Consider the following 19,166-nt stretch of genomic DNA (forward strand, 5'->3'; position numbering starts at 1 on the left):
TCAGTGGAAAAGTGTTCCAAAAGGACAACTAATCCAAAAACAGCCCGCCAGGGTTTTTACAGTGAAGGGTCAACTGTCATCACACAAGCCCAGTTTTGAAAGAATTGCATTGGTTTCGGTTGCTTCCTGGGGCCTTGCTCTATCTCAGGAGGCCTTTGGGGGAAATTGACGGGAGTTCAGATTAACTGGGCTGGTCACTCCTGCCTGGTCTTCTGCTTTCTTCTCATTTGGGGTCACCAGTCCCCTCTGATCCATTTTAATCACCTGGGGCTTTGCTGTATCAATTGGGTTTTACTGTATGGATTTACTGATGCTTTGATGTTCATTGTGGATCTTGAGAGTCCAAAAAGAGGGATAAAAATATTCTGCATACACAAATGCTAAACTAAATTGTAAGCCTGCAAAGCGGGGCCTGGTTTTATTTTTAACTTTTGTACAGGGCCGAGAGGTTTTATAAATAAATAAAGCACAACGGCATGAAAATGAGGGAAGGCGGGAGACGATAATGAGCCCGATGGAAAGTTGAGGTGTCCGGGAAGGAGGCCACTGTGTGCCTCGCAGAGGAGACCTTCCCCTCTAGCCACACTGCTGTTGCTACGACGAGGGTCCTCAAATGGTCATGGCCATGCCTGCCCAAACACCGTACATCTTATATGGCACGACTCACAGCAGGAAAACACTCAATTTTTTAAATTTGTGGGCCTTTTTAAAAAAGGGGCCCCTCGGGCAGGAATGGGCCCCAGCACACACCCCCTTTGTGGAAATTAACTATGGCCCCGGTCACACGGAGCATTAGCCACGCTAGAGAGACGGAAGATAGGCAGATTTTCCGGGCGCGATCTCACCGCCACATCTGGGAAGCGTAGAGCTCCCGTGGCTTAACCGAGGCTTCCCGCCGAAGATGCGCAGCAAAAAACTAGTACCTCGGAGGTACTAGTTTCCGGAAACCGCTGGGCAAGGGCAGGCGTCTGATCGCGTTTCCGGTGGCATCCGGCGCCCGCCCATGCCCCATTGCGAAAAGGTTTTTTTCCCCCGAAGTCTCCAGGGATGCGCACAAGCACCCAACGGGGCATGCGCATACTTCAGGTTAAAAAAAACAAAACACAACCCCGTTTGCCGTGCCGCGCCGCTTCTTTGGCGCGATCGTTTGATCGGCACCTGTGTGATCTATGCACAGTCCAAGGCAGCCTATGAAGGCTACAACAGAATGTAAGGAGTCTGCTGAAGAAGACCAAGAAACAAGCTATATAACGGAGGCCCTCTGTATTCCAGGAAAACAGACATCTATGGATATAGACATTCAACATCCTACAAACTGGGGGAATTGCTTGGGGGCCTTCAGGCTTCAAAACGAGGGTCGAAATCCTATGGCAATGCCTGATGAAATCTCAGGAGCCAGAAAGAAGACTAAGTGGGGATTTTCTGCAGCCAAAAGAAAGGCCATGTAATTTCTTTGCCCCTCCAAAAAAAAATAGCACAGGCAGAACAAAGCAAAGAAAACAAATACATGCAAATTTGCTCACTTCACATAATTTAGACAAGTCACAACGTTTAGCACAATACACGCATAGCCTTTTCACAGAATCCAAGATCTAAAACGTACCCAACAAAATTAACATTCAACGAGCTTTAAAAGCAATGGAAACTCTTTTCATAAAGAATAACGGAGTGTTTCCTTCGGCCAATGGCTTGTGGGAATCCTACTTCTGTTAGCTGTGCCAGTTGCGGCGGGAAGAGGATCTGCGCAGAGGTACCATTCGTTATTGTCTCTTCACATGCTCCAGGACTGATCCCCTGCATATCGAGGGAAGGCCAAGCCTGACAGCCAGGCACAAGAATGCCCTGTCCCGCCTCAAGAACTTCCAAAACATAACGCCGGTCCAGAGAGCTGGCTAGCACAGACCAATCTGTTCCAAGCCAAGACAGCTATTCATTGTTCAGGCATTCTTTTTTACTCTCTTGTTCTCTCTAGATGAGTACAGGAGAGGCATGTTAGTTTTCCTTTGAGGTAAAGGATGGGAGGGCAGACCAGTAGCAAGCATCTCTGCTGTGATATGTGGCCTGTGAGAAATACAGGAGTGGAAGGTTAATATGGAGGTTTAATGGAAATTTGTTCTGCTGCTTCAGACCAAAAGAGCTACCTGCCTGAATCTATCTTCATGGAGGTTTAATGTCAGTTTTATATTACAAAAGGAGGAACTCAAGTTGCTTTCACACATTACAAACTTGGATGAAATACTGCTATCCATGGGAGCTGCAACAGGAACCGTGGCTCAGTGGTAGAGTATCTGCCCAGCATGCAGAAGATCCCAGGTTCAATCCCCAACAGCTCCAGTTAAAGGATCAGGCAGTAGGTGATGTGAAACACCTTTGTCTGAGACCCTGGAGAGTGGCTCTCAGTCTAAGTAGACAGTACTGAGTACTGACCTTGATAGACCAATAGCCTAATCCAGTATAAGGCAACTTCATGTGTGTCAACAGCTTGGGGGCAAGAAAGAAGCTCGAGTTATACACCTTCTCTTCAGATAGAAAGAAGAAACTAGTCTGAAATCAAGCAGTTTTCAACCTTGGATACCTTGACAGGGTATCCAAAAGCTGGTTTCATGTCCTACCAATGAGTAGCAAACACCACCTGGTCCATGATGTATGATGTCTGCAAAGCATGTAATATTATTCATCCAGAAATTAGGACACCTGCCTAATTACTCAACAACACTATCTTGCATTATTTACAGCTTTTACATACTATGAAAACTATGACCCTATATATGGTCAGTCTAGGACCAATTCTATGCAATAACCTCAAGGAAAAGTTGAGAAAGCAAGGCCCATAAAAACTATGAGTAAATACAAGGCTACACACATGCAACCATTTTATGCGTATTCAGCAGCTACTGCATTTCTGTAAATAATTGGAGAAGTCTATATAAGGACACAAGAAAAGCCCTGCTGAATCACACCAGTGGTCATTCTAGTCCAGCATCCCTGTCTCACACAGTGGCCAACCAACTGCACTGGAGGGTCAACAAACAGGACCTAGAGGCCAACGCCTTCCCCTGATGTTTTCTCCTGGCACTGGTATTCAGGGGTTTGCTGCCTCTGACTGGGGGTGTGTGTCCCTTTTAGTCACCATGGCTAATAGCCATTGATGGACTTGTCCTCCTTGAATCTGTCTAATCCCCTTTGAAAGCCATCTGTGCTCATGGCTGTAACTGTATCCACTGGCAGTGAATTTCACAATTTAATTACTTGTTGAGTAAAGACACATTTCCTTCTGTCTGGCCTGAATCTACTGCCTATCAACTTCTCTGGATGTCCCCAAGTCTAGTATTTTGGGAGACAGAGAAAAAGTTCTCTGTCCACTCTTTTATAAACCACCATCATGTACCCCCTTACAATTCTTTTCTAAACTGAGAATTCCCAGAATCCTCAGACTTTCCTCATAGTTACGGTGCTCCAACCCCTTAAATTATCTTGGTTGCCCTCTTCAGCACTTCTTCCCAGCTCTGCAACATCCTTTTTGAGATAAAGTGACCAGAACTGTACACAGTATCCCGAGCGAGGCTTGACAATCTCTAAAAGTGTTACAGTTCAAGAGGTAATTTGTGTTATTTGTTAACGTAACAGGGTTATCTACAGTGATGACCACATGATGGTGTGAGTGAAACTGTTTGAATGGACCATGGTTTCTCATCAAGCTGGATTGTGATGCTACAAATTCACAAAGTAGTCTTCACAAAGACCAAGCGATCTCTGCATAATCACTACTAATCATACGGAAAACTGGAAGCCCTATTACAAAAAGTGACTGTAAGAATTGCAATGTTATGGACCAGTCAGTTTTGTCACACAGAACAGTTTCCGTTTCTAAAAATGCATGGCTTGACAGATTTGGTAGCAAAATGCTAGTCAGTGCCAGCCAAACTGGACAGTTACACAAGTAATACACATAAGTGGAGCTGATGGAGAGAATGAACTGTAGTAAGTTGCTCGCAGACACAATGCAGGGAGACTCAACTGTTAGCGAAACAGAACATGAGAATCTGACTGGTCTCATAAGCACTTCTGCCTCCACTCATAGTGAAACTGAAGGTTCCTTCAGCCAAAGTTAAATTCCGTAGAAGTTGTGTAGAGACCAACGGGTCATGGCACGGACAGCTCTTTGGGTGTGCTAAAATTAGTATGTTCACAGTTTTCAGGGCCTTAATTGGTTTTCTTAAAATGTAAACAACGTAATGAAAACGAGCTGAGGAAAGCACGGGGAGGCATTTAAATGCCCTCTCCGCAGGCGGCCCAGGAGAGGGGGGGGGCTCCTGAAGCCTTCCTCGGCTCGCCCGCTTGGGCGAGCGAGCCAAGGAAGGCAGGGGGAGACTGCTGCCCCTTCACCGCCAGCTCTCCTTGTGTGCAGGCAGCTGTGGGGGACAGGGAGCCCGGTGGCGCCAGACCCTCTGCGGGACCCTCCAGTGAGTGGATGAATGAAGCATGTGGGTGGGAGCAAGCGAATCCTGGCTCAGCGTGGGAGCGCTGGCCAATCAAGGGCAAGCTGGCCAGCCAGGTCTGGCGGGAGCCACCCTCCAGGCACAGATCAGCCCGGTAGGATAGAGTTGTGTGCCTGGGCAAGGACCAGCCACGTGGAGCTCTGTTGGCGGCAGAACTCCCAAGCAGGACCGAGGTCGGCTGGAACGTGCCTGGGAGAAGACCAGTACGGTGGAGCCTTTTACGGGGAGGAACCTTCTCACACGGAGCCCTTGCAACAGCAGCGAGCCTGCTCTAGCAAGCTAGGTTTGTGCCTGGCGTGGGAGGGTGCTAGTTGGGCTCCAGGCGGGTCAGGAAGCATAGGGCCTCCCCATCAGCCAGGCGGCATCTTTCCGGTGTCTGTCTTCGCCCCCCAGCTTCAGGTGGTGGGGCGGGGCACGGACCACTTACTCCCCTGGGCAGCGTGAGGCCAGCTACCCAGTACACAGGCAGCCGGGGCTCCCATGGGACTGGTCGCTAGGGCCATGGTGGGACAGCCAGCGTCCACGTGGCCCCCCTCCTCGTGCCTTGGTGGCTGCGAGGGAGTAGCCCTGAGGCAGGGGGAGCTCAGCGGCTACGGCAGAACACGCTACGAGTTCCCGCCCACATGGGCTCGCAGCCGGGGCGTTCCTGGGGACTTGTTTCCTGCGCCCGCAGGGACTGCAGCGGAGTGGCTGGTGCCAGCGAGGCCCCTTCCCCCTCATGGAGGGGGCTCTGAAGGAGTCGCGAGGCCGGCTGGGGGGCGTGGATGCCTGGGCCCAATGGCAGTTTACTCAGTGGGCACAGTGGCAGGGCGAGGGGCAGATGAAGAGCTTTGCTCTACAGGTCGCACGCAGGCCATCAGTCCGGCTGGAGCTTCAGTAAGGCACCGTGGGGTAGCAACAGAGCACAGAGCATCTGACGGGCGTACAGAAGGTCCCAGCTTCACTCCACAGCCTAAGTATGGGATGCAGGCAGTAGGTGATGTGAAAGACCTCTCTGCCTGAGAGAGCCGCTGCTGGTCAGAGCAGATGATTCTTATATTGGTGGACCGAGGGCCCGATTTAGAATAAGGCAGCTCCATGTATGCTGAAGTAGAAGTGGCTTATCCCTTTCCCTGAGATGCTCCCAGATCTTATAAATCTACCCCCCCCTTGCGAGAGCTACAGCCAAGGCCATGGGAGCAGGGCTTTGCAGTAGGATCTCCTGGGGTCATTTCCCCTGGGAGCGCACAGGAGTGGAGCTCCGGCAGTAAGGAGCCCAGGGGGCAGGCACATGCAACAAGGCCTGCCTCCTGCTCCGAGCAGCCCTCAGTTGGGCCACGAGGAGCAAGAAACAGCCAGGTAAGTTGCAGAGCCCCCTCCCCGGCACGCCTTCAGGTACAAGCTCTTCCTCCTCTGTGAGGGAAGATCTGCGCATTCCCCCCTCCCCATAGCTAGCAATCCAAAACAGTCCAGTGGCACCTTTAAGACCCAATTTTATTCAGGTACAAGCTCTCCCTCCTCTGTGAGGACAGATCTGCACGTTCAAACCCCGCCCCCCCAATAGCTAGCAATCCAAAACAGTCCAGTGGAGCCTGAGAAATGGGTGTTGCCTTCTGACACACTTCCGGTGATGTCAGGGGGTGTGGCATATTCAAATGAGTTATGCTAATAGGTTATGCTAATGAGCTCCTGCACCTCTTTTTCTACGAAATAACCCCTGAGGATCTCTGATGGATAGTTAGACAGGAAGGGAGGCTTCTGGGGCAGTAGCTCCGGCACCTCCAATTTAAAAGCTTCAGGAGGGGGCGATACTGTTTCTAAGCGGTGGAGCCTTGGGAGCAAAAATTTTATTTTGTGAGCTACTGGCATTGAAGTTGCGAGTGAGCAATTCGGCTACTGCACGCTTAGGTTGCTCTGCAGCCACCCTTCATGAACGAAGACAAAAATGTGTGTGCCAGAGGCTAATGAATTAAAACAAACCAAAAAAAACCCACCTGATCTTGCTCACACTAACTCAGCTTAGAGGGAAACACTGGGTGGAGATTCAGGAGAGCGGCTGCTGGTCTGGAGAGACGATCTGACTTGAAGGTCTGATTCAAGACAGCTTCATGTGTTCATGGGGCGACTACCCAGGGGTAGGCATTTTATTAAAACACAGCATTTATTTATAACGGATTTTCAATGACGATTTTTGACTGGTTTTAATTGTCTGTTTAAATACTTGCCTGCTGAGCAGAGCAGTTGCAACAGACAAACTGATCAATGAAAAAGCAGCTCTTTGTTTGCATTTGGTGAACAGGATGTCAACCAAACCGGCAGCTGTTCAAGCATTCCTACATAAGAGTAGGGATGAGCCAATACAATGAATGCATCTAGCTTTCTGACACACTTCCGGTGATGTCAGGGGTGTGTGGCATATGCAAATGAGTTATGCTAATGAGCTGTGCGAATGAGCTCCTGCACCTCTTTTTCTACGAAATGACCTGTTTGACGCTAATGGGTTGATAATTTGATACTTCTGGGCTGATTTTAAATATGGTAAATTGCTGTTCTGGGATTGTATCCATTTTCGCAAACTGCCATAACGACCACGTTGGGGAGAAAGATGGGATAAAGCTATTTCAGTGAAATAAAAACAAATACTCCTGAAATCAGTCATCCGAACCAGCTGCTCGTGCATTGAGCTCTTAGTGGCCCTCTGCCACTCTTGCCTTTCAGGGGCCTCGGTTTCAGCATAAATGCTATTCTTCCCAAACCCAAGTCTGTTTTACAACAGCACAACGCCTATGTGTGCATTACTATAATATCTAAATAAAATAATTATTCACAAAACATGCAACATACAGAACTTTCAGGCCACGAATAACTCCTCAGTCCAAGGAAGCTTGACAGAGCTCATACTATTCTCCCTCCATAGCTATTTTAGGCTTCATACAAAGAAAGCCAGCAACACGCATTAGGGGATCATGAAGTGCTGCGTCCTGTAAGCAGTGGGTATCTGTTGCTCAGAAGAGAGTTAGACTCCTGGCGTCGTGCCAGCACATTTTAATTCCATTAGTTCATATACTTTTGAAAGGCTCATTACGTAGCCTGATACACTCTCCCTCCCTCCTTCACGCTCATACACACACACGCCCCAACGTCTAGTTTTGCTGCTTAAACTATTTGCGAACTGACATCAACACATTACTTTCAGAACTATGATGAAAGTTTAAAATGCATAATTCCCTGTCTGAATAGCTGAGGATGTTTCCCTTTACACCATCTGAGCAGGCAGATCATTAATAGAACTCGTCAAGGGTTTAGGAAATACTTATAATCCACCTGGTGTAAAGCTCAGGGCAATTTTGGTCTTCCAGAGGTCAAAACTGAAATGAAAACTTCCTGGTCTGAACCGTTTGGTTATCTAGGGAGCCGATCTACGCTCTGTCACAGAGCAGGAATACAGACCCCATGACCTGGTGCTAGAATTCCAGTCATGGCGCAGGGAGATGTGTCATGTGCGGCTCAGTCGCTTGCTGCACACACCATCACTGGAGTGCTGCACCAGCAGCTCCCTTTGCCACAAAGGAGTCAGTGATCTAGAGCCTTGTGACTTTTGGGATACACCAAAACACTCCCAGCATTAGCAGAACGACTGTAACAGAAAACCTGAAAACCATCTACTATGGCCAGGGTCGAATTATAACAAAACAGCACGCATTCTGTTGCTGTGATAGCTCCTGCTCTCTGGAACAGCCTTCCAGAGGAAGTCTCACATGCTCCTTCTCTTCTTCCATTTAGGAGAGCCTGCAAAGCTGTCCTTCTCTGAAGGGCTTTTGGTTAGAAAATGAAGGCAACAGTGTTGTGAAGATGATGACCTTTTGTATATGTTTATCGCCTTTATATATTTATTTATTTTATGACATTTATACCCCGCCCTCCCCGCAAGTGGGCTCAGGGCGGCTTACATAAGGCACCGAGTGCGTTCAGTATACACATTACATAATATAAATTACAGAATTAAAACAACTTAAAACAGCTTAAAATCAGTTCAGCGGATGCACATAACTCCTAACATCTTGTGTAACGGGGGGAAGGCTGGGGTGATGGAAGGATGTTACCCCACCCCCCGGGGTGGTCTCTCTTTACAGAGAGCGGTGGTGTAAGTGGCTGTGGCGGCTCCTACTCATAAGCCTGGCGGAAGAGCTCCATCTTGCAGGCCCTGCAGAACTGCACAAGGTCCCGCAGGGCCCTGATCTCCTCCGGGAGCTCGTTCCACCAGGTAGGAGCCGCCACGGAAAAAGACCTGACCCTTGTTGCCACAAGCTTGGCCTCCTTGGGGCCCGGGGTCACCTGCTGGTGTTGTGACCCCGACCGAAGTGCTCTGTGATGAAAGTTTATATATGGTTTTAATTTGTTATATTTTTAAACTGTATTGGAAGCTGCTTCAACCTGATTTGGAGAGGTGGAGTGTATACATGCTGGAACCTGAAACTGTCACTCTGTGGCTCAGTTTACACAAAACACAAAACCATGGTTTACGTTAACTACGGTTAGTTGGTGAAACCCAGATCAGTCTCACGGACAACCATTCAAATCCTGCTTTGCCTTGACTGGCCTGCACTGCAGCAAAGATGGCACCAGGGAACAAGCCAGGATATTTAGGTTCATATAGTACATAAAACCAATTTCAACCCATGGTTTGATATTCTGATTTGATGTACCCTAACTAGTCATATACATAGCAGAGGTGACTGCACCAACCACAGTTGTTTGAATTAAACCACGGTTTCATGGGACATCTGAACTGAGCCAGTTACTAGCGGCCTAGTCACTCTAAATGGGAAAGACTGAGACATAACACTCAGGACTTTAGACTTTATGGCAATATTATTTACATTAAATTTTGCAAGAAGCTCATAAAACAGGAATGCTTACTTACATTCTTCCTACACCTTCATACATTCGTGTCTCCTCAGCCAAAGTCGTAATCTCTGTGTCTGTAAGATGCGCGTGCTTTTTCGTCCTGTTTAGTTGATCTATTTGTATATCTGCAAGCTTCACTTTTTGCTGGGTATCAATGACTTTTGCCTGAAGTTCAGTGAATGCCTAGTACGGAAGAGAACAGTACAAATGTAGCTACAGTTAAATAAAGTCACCAGCAACCAACTTAACCGTGGCTAGGACCTATCGTCATGCAATGCGTGACATAAGTCATTTCCATTCATTTGCTGCACACATTTTCAGTCCATGTTGAAGGACCTCCTTATATACCTTCCGGCCCATTTCTAAAGACCTCAGTAAAAATGAGACAGAAAATCTAAAAGCCTGCTCTATTTAAGCCTCCCAAAGATTACCCTATACCGGGGGTGGCCAAACGGTGGCTCAGGAGCCGCCTGTGGCTCTTTCATATATATTGTGCGGCTCCCAACAGGGTGGCTGGGGAAGCGAAGGAGAGGCATGCCTCCCCAATCAGTCTTCCCTTCCCCAGCCAGCGTTCCCCTCCCTGGGTAGGCTTGAGGTGAGGGGGAGCAGAGAAAGAAAGCAACTTTAACTTTAAATGTGTTCTCAAAGCCTCCCCCCAGCTGGCTTGGAGAAAGCATTGGTCTCTTTAAATCCCTTCTCCAAGCCAAGCCAGCCAGCCAGCGTGGGGACATGGGGGGGTTGGAGGACACATTTAAAGTTGCTTTCTTTCCAACTCCAACTCCCATCTATTTGCTTTCTTTCTTTCCATCTTTCTCTTTCTCTCTTCCTTCCCCCTCCCTCCCTCCCTCCATGTATTTGCTGTCTTTGTTTCTCTCTCTTTCTACCTCTTTCATTCTTTCTTTCCACCTCTCTCTTAGACAAATAAATATCATTAGCAAACAAATAAATATCATTTTTACCCCTTTTGTTTTTATTTTTGGCAGTCTCGTTTTATGTTAATAAAAAGCAAATTTACATATTTTTCGATCAAAATGTGTGTAATATTTGTTCATGTCTCGCGGCTCTTCAACATCTGACATTTATTCTATGTGGCTCTTACAGTAAGCAAGTTTGGCCACCCCTGCCCTATACCCTTGAAGAGGATTAGCAGATTCTGTCTTGGATGACCTGATCATCAGCCACTTTTGAGAGCTGAAGCTGTTCTTCAGCGTTCACTGTGCTCAGCGTAACCTGGTCCTCATCCTGGTGAGCCAGTTTACTTTTCCAAAATTCTGCATGTTCAGCGCAAAAGAGCGCAAATGCTATATTGCGCTTCTTTAGGAAAGACGGAGCCCAGTATGTCCCGGCAGCTCTTAAATTATTCTTGAGCAAAGCCCTTCCACAAATGATATATGGAACACAGATACTAGCAGAGAGTACATTTAAAGATCTAGAGCTAGTACAATCAAAATTTCTTAGAGCACTTTTCAACGTCCCTAATGGTACTGCAAATTCGAGCTTAAGACAAGAAGCAGGTTTATCTACTGTAACATTGAATATTTGGATACAGAGGAGTAATTATTGGGTTAAGTCCCATCTGAATCCGGTGGGACTTATTCCTGATCTTTTGTCATCAATACCATATCCCCAATGGGCTCTTAGAGTAGTAGATAAATTGAAACTAATTGGATTAGATCCTGAAAATTTGTTAGAAGGAGGTCTGCAGTATGCAAAGAACCTAATACACCAAAGATTTAAGGATATTGAAGCACAAAACAACTATGCAGCCCTGCCTTCCTACTATAAGAGATTAAAGATGGGACCAGGTTTAAATGCTGCATCTTACTTTGGGCTCATAAAAAACCCTAACTATAGATGGGCATTTACTAGAGCACGGCTCGATGTTTTACCCTCAGCAGTACTTTATGGTAGATATACCCGGACCCCCATGCATCAGAGAATTTACTCCTGTTTGTTAGAACAGGTGGAGTCTGCCTCCCATATAATACTTCATTGCCCCTTGTATGATGAAGAGAGACAGCAGTTGCTGACACCCCTTCTCTCACGTTTTAACCCCCTGGCTCATTATCTTACATATGATGAGGATTGTTTGATGAAGTTTTTATTGGCCGATACTTATGATTCTGTCACACGCAATGTTGCTAAATATTGTTACTTGGTAATCAAAAAGCGCAGAATGTATTGTAACTCGAGCCAGTTATGATGGAATTGACCGGTTTGGTATTTTAGTAATTAAGGCCATAAGGATCCTATGTTGTAGATTCTGTGCTGTACTATTTTGGTCTATTTTGCTGGTCTTATGACTGTTCTTAATAAACTTACTTACTTACTTATGACTGTTCTTAATAAACTTACTACTTTTCCAATGGTGGAAGGATAAAGCTGGAAAACTTTTTAACTCTGACAAACTAAATGTAATGCTACTATCCTAAATTACAAGACGGGGACCCGTGATACTCGCGGGGGGGAGAGAGAAGAGCTCCGTCTCCTCCATCCCCCCCCACTCGATCTCCCCGAGGAGGAGGAGGCGGCGGCGAGGCCGGTCCTCCCCCCCTTTTTCCGGGCTCGGCGGCGGCGGCAAGGCCGGTCCTCCCCCCGCCCGGCCGGCTCTGAGGAGGCGGCGGCGGCAGCAGCGCGGCAGCAACGAGGTCAGCTACAAGCATTCCGTGCGCATGCGCATGGATCGCTCTTGCACTTTCGGGGGGATTTAAACATCCCCCTGAAATTTTTTTCTACTTTTAGCATTTTTGTGCACACGTGGGGACTGGCCCACGTGTGCACAAACCTCCCCCTCCCCCCCAAGTGCCCCCGGAGCGCTGATTTAGCGATCCGCACTCCGGGGGCAACTTGGCTATTAGATATATAGATGGGGGGATTTCTCCCTTGTGCTGTAGCGGCGCTTGTGTTTCATAAATTACAGCAAAGCTTTGGACTGTGTGGATCATGAAAAGCTATGGTTTGGCTTTAAAGGAAGTAGGCAAGCCACAGAATCTGATTGTTTTAATGTACAATCTATACTCTGGACAAGAGGCTACAGTTAGAGCTGAATATGGAGAAACAGAATGGTTTCCAATTGCCAAAGGTGTCAGACAACGAGGCATTTTATCCCCATGTCTTCAGTGTGTATGCAGAACATATAAGGAAAGCTGGATTAAATTCAGATGAAGGCGGAATGAAAACTGATGGCAGGAACATAAACAATTTGAGATATGCAGATGACACCACATTATTGGCAGAAAATAGTGAAGACTTGAAACGGCTACTGATGAAGATTAAAGCAGAAAGTCCCAAAACAGGATTACCTCAGAACATCAAGAAGACAAAAGCAGGGCTATTTTTGGACAGGAATGCACAGGAACAGAGTTCCGGCTGGCTCCCAAGTTGGCCACGCCCAGCAGGAGCTCATTAGCATAATAGGCCACACCCAACAGCAGGAACTCATTAGGATTGGCTACATTAGGGGTGTGTGGCCTAACATGCAAAGGAGTCCCTGCTACAAAAAAAGGCCCTGGGTTTTGACAACAAACAAGGTAAACAGAATAACAAGCAAAAGGTGGGTGTGGCTGGATAACCACACTTCTGGTAACATGGGGGTGCGGCCTAATGTGCTAATGAGCTGTGCTGTCAGGGGTGTGGCCCAATATGCTAATGAGCTCTTGCTGTTGGGTGTGGCCTATTATGCTAATGAGTTGCTGCTGGGCTTTTTCTACAAAAAGAACCCTGGACAAAAGTAACAACTACTGGGGAATTACACGACATTGACAATTAAGAAATTGAAACTGTTCAAGACTTTCTATTCCTTGGCTCCATCATCATTCAAAAGGGAGACTGCACCCAAGAAATCAGAAGGAGATTGGAGACAGCAGGAGAGCACCCATGAAGGAGCCAGAAAAGATCCTTAAGTGCAAGGATGTGTTCCTGACAACCAAGAACAAGCTAATTCATGCCATTCTATTCCCCATTACTATGTATGGGTCTGAAAGTTGGACAATGAAGAAAGCTGACAGGAAGAAAATAGATTCCTTTGAAATGTAGTGTTGCAGGAGAGTTTTACAGATACCATGAACCGCCAAAAAGGCAAAGAAGTGGGTCGTAGACCATACCAAGCCTGAACTCTCCCCTAAAAGCTAAAATGGCTAAACTGAGGCTATCATACTTTGGTCACATGACGAGAAGACAAGAAGTCACTGGAAAAGACAATAATGCTGGGAAAAGTTGAAGGCAGCAGCAGGAAAAGAGCAAGGCCCAACATGAGATGGATGGACTCAGTCAAGTTCAAGTTCAAAACCTTTATTGGCATAGATCATAATCATACAGTTGCCATTCAGTTCATGGATTTGACACACAGCTTCCTCATTATAAGGCAGTTACAGAACTTGGCAACCGCTTCAATAACCGCTATATTTTGTGAAGCCAATAAACGATACAACCTTCTGTCATCGGATTGCTTGGCATCATTCTTAAGAATATCTTCTAGATAGGCTTCCCGAATGTCATCATACAAACTACAATAGAGGAATACATGTTCGATTGTTTCAATCTCCTCTGAATCACAATCACAGAAGCTTACAGAGTTGGGGATTTTGTTAAATCTTCCTGCTAAAACCGCAGAGGGGAGCACATTAAATCGGGCCAGCATAAATGCTCTACGCGGCTGTGGGGAGGTCAGATCTGCTAAGTATTGTGCTGGGGCGTTAATCAAAAAACGTGCCCATCTTACAGGGGAACATCTACCAGAAGCCAAAGCTCTAAGCTCTTGCATTTCAATATCAATTACTCTCTGTTTGATCAGAGCAAAGATGTGTATTTCAGATAAGGACATCATATCATTCAGGCATAAGCCTATTGAGACGATTTTCCTTTCTATAGCAGCAAACCACTTAGAACAGTGAGACTCTTTCAGCAGATATGGAATAAGGCTATTGGGACAGCTCCTGAAATGCAGACATCACCAAAATCTAAAAGTAATTATCCAAGCCCTTGTTTCCAAACGTATCAGATTGGCTTCCAAACAAATAGCAGCATAAGAAACACACAGTGGCAGGCCTAGTATTTTCCTCACAAAATTGGATTGAAGTTGTTCTACCATTTTGTTAAAAGCAGTAATCCAAATGGGCACCCCATAAAGAAGCATCGCTCCAATTTTATGCTCAAACACTTTTAGGGCCGCAGGAACAGGATTGACTCAGTCAAGGGAGCCACAAAGGCCCTCAGGTTGCAAGACCTGAGCAAGGCAGTTAATGATAAGACATTTTGGAGGTCATTAATGCGTAAGGTTGCCTTATGTACATCACCCAGAGCCTGGTGTAAGCTGGGATAGTATGACTAATAAATTTAATAAATAAAATAAAGTTTTAAGGCACAATTCAGAGTCCTTCAGTCTTCATTTTGTCTTATCTTTACTCACAAAAACTATTCTGCTGCTTATCTGCTGGGCCTGAGATTTATTTCAAGCCACACCTGCAATCTGTATAAGACAAGTATTGGCAGCTCGAGACTGGTACGTACCAGTGGGAGCACATACTCATTTGCAGTGAAGGTGAAGAGATGGAACATTCTCTCCACTCACTGAGAATGAGGGTGCCACCATGACACACTGGTTAGAGTTTCCAACTATGATTTGGGAGACTCCGGTTCAAATCACCAGTAATTAATTCAAATACTACACTGAAAGACGACTTCTCTAGAAGATTCCATAAGCAGCTGACGTTTAAGGCATCTTCTGTATCCCCTCCCTAGTTTTTCTGCTCCTCTAGAGCAGGGCTGCTCCTGTCCCGTCAAACAGCTACCCTGACTCACTCAATGATGTTTGCTCAGCTAGCAAGGCTTTCCCCGGGCCACTGCCCTTCATTCAACAAGCAGTGAAAGTTTGTTCTACACAGCAACAGTTGGTAGGGAGGAAGCTTGCTGCCACTAATTGTCCCGCGGGCTAGCTACAACTAGAAGGTTTCAACCCTTAACTTCTTGAGCAAACATTCAGGTTCTATAAGGGAGTTCCGGTTTGGCATGCACTTTTTACTTAATAAATATTAACAGTACTGGCAGGAAAAGGTGGAAGTAGCAATAAAAAGTCCAATGAACAGACAGGTGATGGTGTAAATTTATACCCTCCTGAACATTTGAGATCAGTGTAAAGAATCAGGCAGGTTTATGAGTCTTCTAGCCTTTTTCTACCCCCCCTTGAAAAGAACACAATTTTGTTCAATTGCAATAACATAACAGTGCAACCAAGCAGACTCAGTTATATTCCTAGGTCCAATCAAGGGCCTTTTGGAGTGGGGGTGAAACTACACAGCATGAGTCTCTTTTGTCAAGCATTTAGAGCTATCGAAGATTACTTCCAGTAAATTCTGTGTACACAATCTAAAACTAGATTTTCTAAAGAAAAAAAAATGGCAGCAGATAGGTGACAAAAAATGAAATATATCAAATACTTATTTTCCCATCAATCCTAAACTTACATTACTGTTGTAAAATTAAGTACAACACTGTAGCATTTGGCATATCCATGGGACAACTGAATGCCATCGTTTTCTACACACAAAACTGCATAGATCCACAGGGGGAGAGAGAGAGAGACAGACTAAGTGCTACAACTATGCTACCTTTGCACATGTCTTAACATTTGTTTTCTAATTTCAGCTTTTACTTTTTTCCTTCTTCTCTTAGATGGCAAAAATGGTTGTAAATAAACAGTTCCATACAGTCACAATATGATTACCGACATATCTGAATATCAGATCCAAATGATACTGGAGAGAGCCACCATCACAATTATTATCCACCAAAAAGGGCCACATGTCCTTCCACCTCTGGTGTGAGGTCTACATGGCGCACCTCAAGGAGGCTTAAAGCTAGCATGTTCATCTGACAGCAGCCACCTCAACATGGGAATCACAAGCCCCACTGGGCAAGGGCCTCGTCCACTTTCCTGAAACATCAGGCAGGTGCCATATTGAGGAACAGTGGCCAAAAGAGCTATAGGCGGCATGTCAAAGAGCCACATGTAGCTCCCAAGCCAATGAGTATCACTGTACTATCATAAACACACTGTAGCATAGATTCTGTAGCCATGCTTGTCTGAAGCAGCAGAACAAAGTTTGGATCCAGTGGCAACTTTAAGACCAACAAAGTTTTATTTAAGGTATTTCGTGTGCGTGCACACTTCTTCAGATACAGTGAAACAAGACATCCTTAACCATTACATATAGGTGGTTAGTTGTCAGGAAGGGCTAGTTAGAGCCAAGATGCATAAGTTACTGGGCAGTTATAAGTGAGATTGGATTAAAGCGGTTGGTAAGATCTGTGAATAGCAGTAAATTAGCACAGAAATACAAGAGTTAACAAAGAGGTGCGAAAATTCAGTTTGAGTCCAGTGACACCTCCAAGACCACCAAAGGTCAATTCTGGGTGTAAGCAAGAACTGAGAGACTTAGCATGTGTAGAAGCACACTTCTTCAGATACACTGAAACAGATTTCCTCAAATGTTACATATAGGTGGAGGGGGTGGTTGCCAGGAAGGGCTAATTAGAGTCAAGGTAACTGAGTAATAAATACACCTAAGATTGGAATAAAGCTTTTGGTAAGACCTGTGCTGAGCAGCAAATTGGCATATAGTTAATAAAAGAGTTAACAACTGATGTGAGAACTAAGTCTCAGTCCAGTGGCACCTTTAAGACCAACAAAGTTTAATTCTGGGTATAAACAGGAAATGAGTGGCTTAGCATGTGTAGTGAGTAAGAACCCGATATCTCTGTTAAGCCCTGGGGATTCCATAGTCCTGAGTGCTGTAATAACTTGCAATTCAGCAATTCTCCATTCCAATCTATTTCTGAAATTCCTTGGCAATAAAATAGCTACTTTGAGGTCCCCCATTGAGTGCCCTGGGAGGCTGAAATGTTCTCCAACCAATTTCTCAGTTTTGTGATTCCTGATGTCAGATTTGTGTCCATTTATCCTTTGGTGTAGGGCTTGAACTGTTTGCCCCATGTAGAGAACTGAAGGGCACTGCTGGCATTTAATGGGATATACAATGTTCGAAGCAACTGCATATGCCTGAGATGGTGGTAGTTGGTGCTATCAGTCCCAGTGATTGTGTTGTCTGGGTGTATGTGGCAGCAAGGTTGGCATCTGGGTTTATTACGAGCTCCAGTAACACTGTCCTTGTTCAAATTAATGTTGTATTATTGTGGGTGTGTTGTTTGAGACTGGGAAGCTGTCTGTGCGCAAGAAATGTTTTGCCCCCCAGTACTTGTAAAAGAGAACTGCCATTATCCAGTAGAGGTTGTAAGTCACTGATGATGCGTTGAACTGTTTTGGGTTGAGACCTGTAGCATATTAATGGTTGCCAAAATTACTCACATTTAAGCAATTTTTAGGGGAGGGGCTGTGGCTCAGTGGAAGAGTCTCTGCTTCGCATGCAGGAGGTCATCTTAAGTCTGGCTGCTGTATAGGTAAAAGGTTCCCTTGCTCAAAAGCCAGTCGAATCCGACTCTAGGGTTGCGGTGCTCATCTCTGTTTCAAAGCCAAAGACATTTCCGTGGTCATGTGGCCGGTATGACTAAACACCAAGGCACACGGAATGCTGTTACCTCCCCACTGAAGTGGTGCCTATTCATCTACTTGCAATTTCTTGCTTTCGAACTGCTAGGTTGGTAGGAGCTGGAACTAGAGACGGGAGCTCACTCTATCATGCGGCACCCGGGTCTCGAACTACTGAACTACCGACCTTCCACAGCCTGCAGTTCAGCGTCTTAACCAACTGAGCCACCGCTGCTGTATAACAGGTTAATAAATCTGGTAACCTGCATCCACCCTTTTCTTGGCTTTCATACACGATCTGTGATTTAACCCTAGATTTTTTGCCTTCTCATAACTATCATTTTTGCCACTCTTTTAGTAAGTGTTCAGGAATAGACATCAGCACATTACTTATCCAACTTTTTAAAAAAAATTTCTAGGGTTAAATACCCCTAGATACCTCTAAAAATGGATTTATTCTCATCAGGTGTAAGAAGCTTTGTTGTTCTATATTTGATTCATCTATTTAAGAACATCTGATTTATCATGATTTACTTTGAAACCTGCCAGAGTACCATTAGCTTCTGTGAACATTCAGTTAAAGAACTATTTAAAAATGATTAATCAATGACATATGACACCTTTGAGATTATCTAAATTTAAAAGTAGGATAAGTAATAAATGTTGGCTCTGTCTTTTAGGAAAAGCTGACTTCCAACTTATGTGTCACTGAGTGCAAATTATCTGCAATTTTCTGGAAAATAGTTCATGATGTTGTTATTAATGATATTTGGAACATTATTTTTTCAATGAAGCCTTAAGTTTTTTTACTTCATTGCACTGAAATAATTTTAGTTACCAGGGCCGTAGCCAGAACAATTTGGGTGGTGGGGCATTTGGAAATCTGGGGAGGGGCGAGGGAGCAAGGGGGGGCAGGGGAGTAGGGGGAAGAGAGAGAGATCGATTCCATCTGCAGCCAAAGTTGGCTACGGAAGCAGGAAGAAGACCTACCCCGTGTCTCTCCAACTGTCTGAGAGGCGTGGGCTCCTTGGGTTCGACTTTGGCTACAGAAGCAGGAAGACCCAGTGAGCCTGTGCCTCTTCGACTGTTGGAGAGGGATGGCAGCTCATGTGGCCACCAGAGGGAGGGGTAGGGGGGCCAGGAGGGATGGGAAGTGATGGGGCAGGGCTAATTTGGTGGGGGGTATCACCCCAAAACACCACACCATGGCTATGGGCCTGTTAGTTACTCATCGGAAG

General features: G+C 45.7%; 1 protein-coding gene across 1 annotated transcript in view; it reads right to left on the reverse strand.

Moving 5' to 3' along the window:
• Window positions 1-19,166, reverse strand: part of PFDN1 (prefoldin subunit 1) — a 62,100-nt gene that overhangs the window by 40,923 nt on the left and 2,011 nt on the right. Inside the window, exon 2 of the mRNA XM_015422323.1 lies at window positions 9,403-9,569. Coding sequence (XP_015277809.1) covers window positions 9,403-9,569 — 167 coding nt within the window. The remainder of the gene's footprint in view (window positions 1-9,402; window positions 9,570-19,166) is intronic.

This window comes from Gekko japonicus, unplaced genomic scaffold (assembly GCF_001447785.1).
Source record: "Gekko japonicus isolate JY-2015 unplaced genomic scaffold, Gekko_japonicus_V1.1 scaffold738, whole genome shotgun sequence".
NCBI lineage: Eukaryota > Metazoa > Chordata > Lepidosauria > Squamata > Gekkonidae > Gekko > Gekko japonicus.